General features: G+C 36.9%; 1 protein-coding gene across 1 annotated transcript in view; it reads right to left on the bottom strand.

Annotated features, from left to right (window-relative positions):
• The window catches only part of LOC107662997 (radixin-like), a 91,465-nt gene extending 91,160 nt beyond the window's left edge, over positions 1–305 (bottom strand). The window contains exon 1 of the mRNA XM_016453133.1: positions 221–305. Within this exon, the coding sequence (XP_016308619.1) occupies positions 221–232 (12 nt within the window). The 5' untranslated portion in view covers positions 233–305. The remainder of the gene's footprint in view (positions 1–220) is intronic.
• Between the last annotated feature and the right edge of the window lie 3,108 nt (positions 306–3,413).

Raw genomic sequence — 3,413 nt, 5'->3', positions numbered from 1 at the left:
TCTTTATGCACCAAGAGCTTGTAACACTCCAAAGAGAAAGGAAAAATTTTAATCGCATCATATGACCCCTTTAAATGCATATTTTGAGAAAACAAAAACATTTTTGACCTTGCATGCATGTAAACCTATTGTAGGAGACTCCCAAAACAATAATAGGAACTTTAAAAATTGTATAATATGGGCATTTAAGTAAAGAAAATGTATGTTGTCTAATACTTACTGGTTTCGGCATCTTTGTCTCCTCTCCTCCCTTCCCACGTAATCAAGAAAAGAAGAAAAACTTGTCCTCTATTACAGGATTGTAGGCCCCTAAAAAAGCAGGGAATAAAAGGAATAAGAACACTCCTACTTTCTTCTATATTTCCACCAGACAAAAGTTGAAACTCCATTAAGCTTAAATCACAATAGTTCTCTATGTGGACAAATATTAGCCTAATATTTGGACAGATATTTGTTTCAGTTCAGAGGACAAGTATTCATGTAAATATATCTGCAAAGCACAGTACTATGTTAATGACACTTTAGACTGATAAAGAAACATGCATGAATGAGAAAAAGAGCAGGACGTGCGTGACTGACACACAGCCGAAGCGCGCACAGAAAGTTGATTCTCTCACATAATCCATTTGCAGTGTGTGTGGTATGTATGTTGTGCAGCAGCAGCACAGGCTCATTGTACTTTCACGTTTGCAGCTATATACAACAAGCACAACATTTATCCATTATTTTGATTTCAAATCTAAATGTTGTTACTGAAAACGCTTTTTCCAGCATTGAATTCTCTTTGTACAGAGTACAGTAAATCTTTTATAGATGTATTTACATTTAAAGGCAATAAATATAAACAATGTATTATTCAAAGCATTTTACTATATATTACGCTGTTTAAAGCAAGTTTCATAAAACCTCGTCCCATTCTTCAGGCTGCATTAGCCTACATCCTGCAATGGCAAGAGAAATTAATTAAAAAATGTTTATTCAGGGTGGTAGAGAAACACTAAATTACTAATATTATTAAAGAGAGGTTTCTAATGTGACACAAATAGGTTAGAGATCAGTATGACATTTTTATGAATAATTAGGAGCACACTTGCTCTGAGAATATCATATTACTCCCGGATCTTGGCTAATTTGAGCGGGTCAAGACCAATTCATGTGTTCATTGTTCACTTGACTCGCTTATTAACTGCAGCAAGTTTTATGTCCTGGAGAAGTCGAATTCACAAATGAACCATTCAATGTTAATGGTGAACCAGTTGATTGAAAAGAATCGTATCAAAAGATTTGCTAATGAAAAGGACATCACTATCAAGTCTCGGACAAGATCTCAATTTCCTCACTTTAAAATAACGAGGGAACAGCATGTTTTCTTGAAATGAAGTGGAGAAAAAAAGTCTTATATTATGCTTTGCAATGTAGTGAAGAAAAACAAAGTTTCATAAAACCTAAATCAACACAGCAGACACATCAGCCTATTGCAGTGTCATTTAGTTATCATACTGTCATGGCTTATAAACAACTTCTGTACCAATAAGTGTGCCTTGCCATGTTATTTAAAGGTGCACTAAGCAATATTTAAAAAAAGCTTTTGACCACAGTGTCGGCCAAAGTCCCAAAACACACTCGCTGCCAATCAGCAGCAAGGGGCGTGTCTAGTATTGATAGGGAGAAGAGAGCGCTCAGTAAGTGCACAGGACAGATATTAGCAGACAGACTATAGACAGCGAGAGATGGCAGATTTAAAAAAAAAGGAAAATTTCGGAGGAACAAAACATTAAAAAGAAGGGTTACGATCAGGTAAGAGGTAGGACCAACGTAAATATTGGCGCAGCTTTCCAGCGGTGGAGAGAACTCAAGGAGTGGGAAGGCCTGCATTTGGATGCCGAGGTTGCTCTGTTTCTTCTTGATAAGTGAATTCTGTTGATTTTGCTTTTTCACACATCTAATCTGTGTTGGCTTTTGATTGAATATGCTGCGACCGGCAGGCATAGCAGATTCCACCATCATCACTACCAGGGTTGTGTATGTACGTGGGCGGAGTTATCAAAATAGGGGCGAGGTCCTGTTGGGTATGGGCGTGTTTGTTTTGGTGCTTTCACATATCAGCATTGTTTGGCAAAAATCGCTTAGTGCACCTTTAAGTTAAAATGATACAGACACATATTTTTAATTTCCTTTCTCATACTATGGTGATATGAAGTACCATACTGACCCGAATATATGACGATGTTTTTTTCTTGGAAATACATCTGAAAAAACGCGGTCATCTTATATTCAGGGTCTAGACTTTGACATGTCAATAATACACCCACAACAATAGGTGGCGCCAAATACGCATAAAACGAGTGTGCCATGAAATATGTAAAGTAATGCGTGTTGTAAAGATTGCGAGTAAAATCAAAAGAAAAAGAAAACCTTACAGCTGCATGAGTCGTGACTGTCACGTTAGCCTGATGGGACCAAACTCCCTTTGTGATTTTAAAACGTAAGACAGTACCCAGATTTTAAGTCTACAGTAAGATTTAACAGAAACTGGGAAATAAACTGAAATCATTCTGCCACCGATCTGGACGAGCTCACAGAGACTGTAACATCTTATATTAGTTTCTGTGAAGACATGTGCATTCCTACCAGGACTCATTTAACCTACAACAATGACAAACCATGGTTCACTGCAAAACTCAGACAGCTCCGTCAGGCCAAAGAAGATGCTCACAGGAAGGGGGATGTTTTATACAACAATGTCTTGTATAAACAGGCTAAATACACACTGGAAAAGGAGATCAGAGTGGCAAAGAGAAAACCTTTCCAATGTATGTTAAATATTAATATAATAATTAGATATTACATATAATTTGGTAAAGCAAAGTGCTACATGTTTTATTGGTGCAAAGGTGAGTATATTTATTTTGTACATCATTTGCAACTGCTTTTTATCACTTAATTAGAAGCACCAGAATTTAAATTGTGTGATCTCTGTTATAGGGACTACTGAACAGACATTTAGAAGTTTATTTTAAAATGCAAAGTATTGAAAATAAAAATTAAAACTCTGTAAACACTTGCGTTTTTACTACACTATAAGTATGTCCCATCAGGTAATGAAAAGTTGTACACACACTTGTGGTCTTCATCCTCACTTGAACACTTGGGCCAGATACAGGAAATACGTCAAATAAGTAGTCAAGTTATCAAGTGCAAAGACAAACCATTAGTGTGGGTATTTGGACAAGGCATTAATCTATATGTAGCCATGATTTAGCTCTAAATTGGACGGGCTACGTGTAGGCTGCTTTTAGCCCACCTGGCGAAATCGAGGCAATCTGTGGTCTAATTTTAACGGCTTGGCTATAGCCCTATACCAGTAACCAGACCAGCGATGAGCATAGCCAAAATAGCCTTAAAATTGTTTA

Source organism: Sinocyclocheilus anshuiensis, unplaced genomic scaffold (assembly GCF_001515605.1).
Source record: "Sinocyclocheilus anshuiensis isolate Anshui unplaced genomic scaffold, SAMN03320099.WGS_v1.1 scaffold2205, whole genome shotgun sequence".
Taxonomy (NCBI): Eukaryota; Metazoa; Chordata; class Actinopteri; order Cypriniformes; family Cyprinidae; genus Sinocyclocheilus; species Sinocyclocheilus anshuiensis.
Note: the sequence above shows the minus strand (reverse complement) of the source record. Positions and strands in the feature narration are given on the sequence as shown.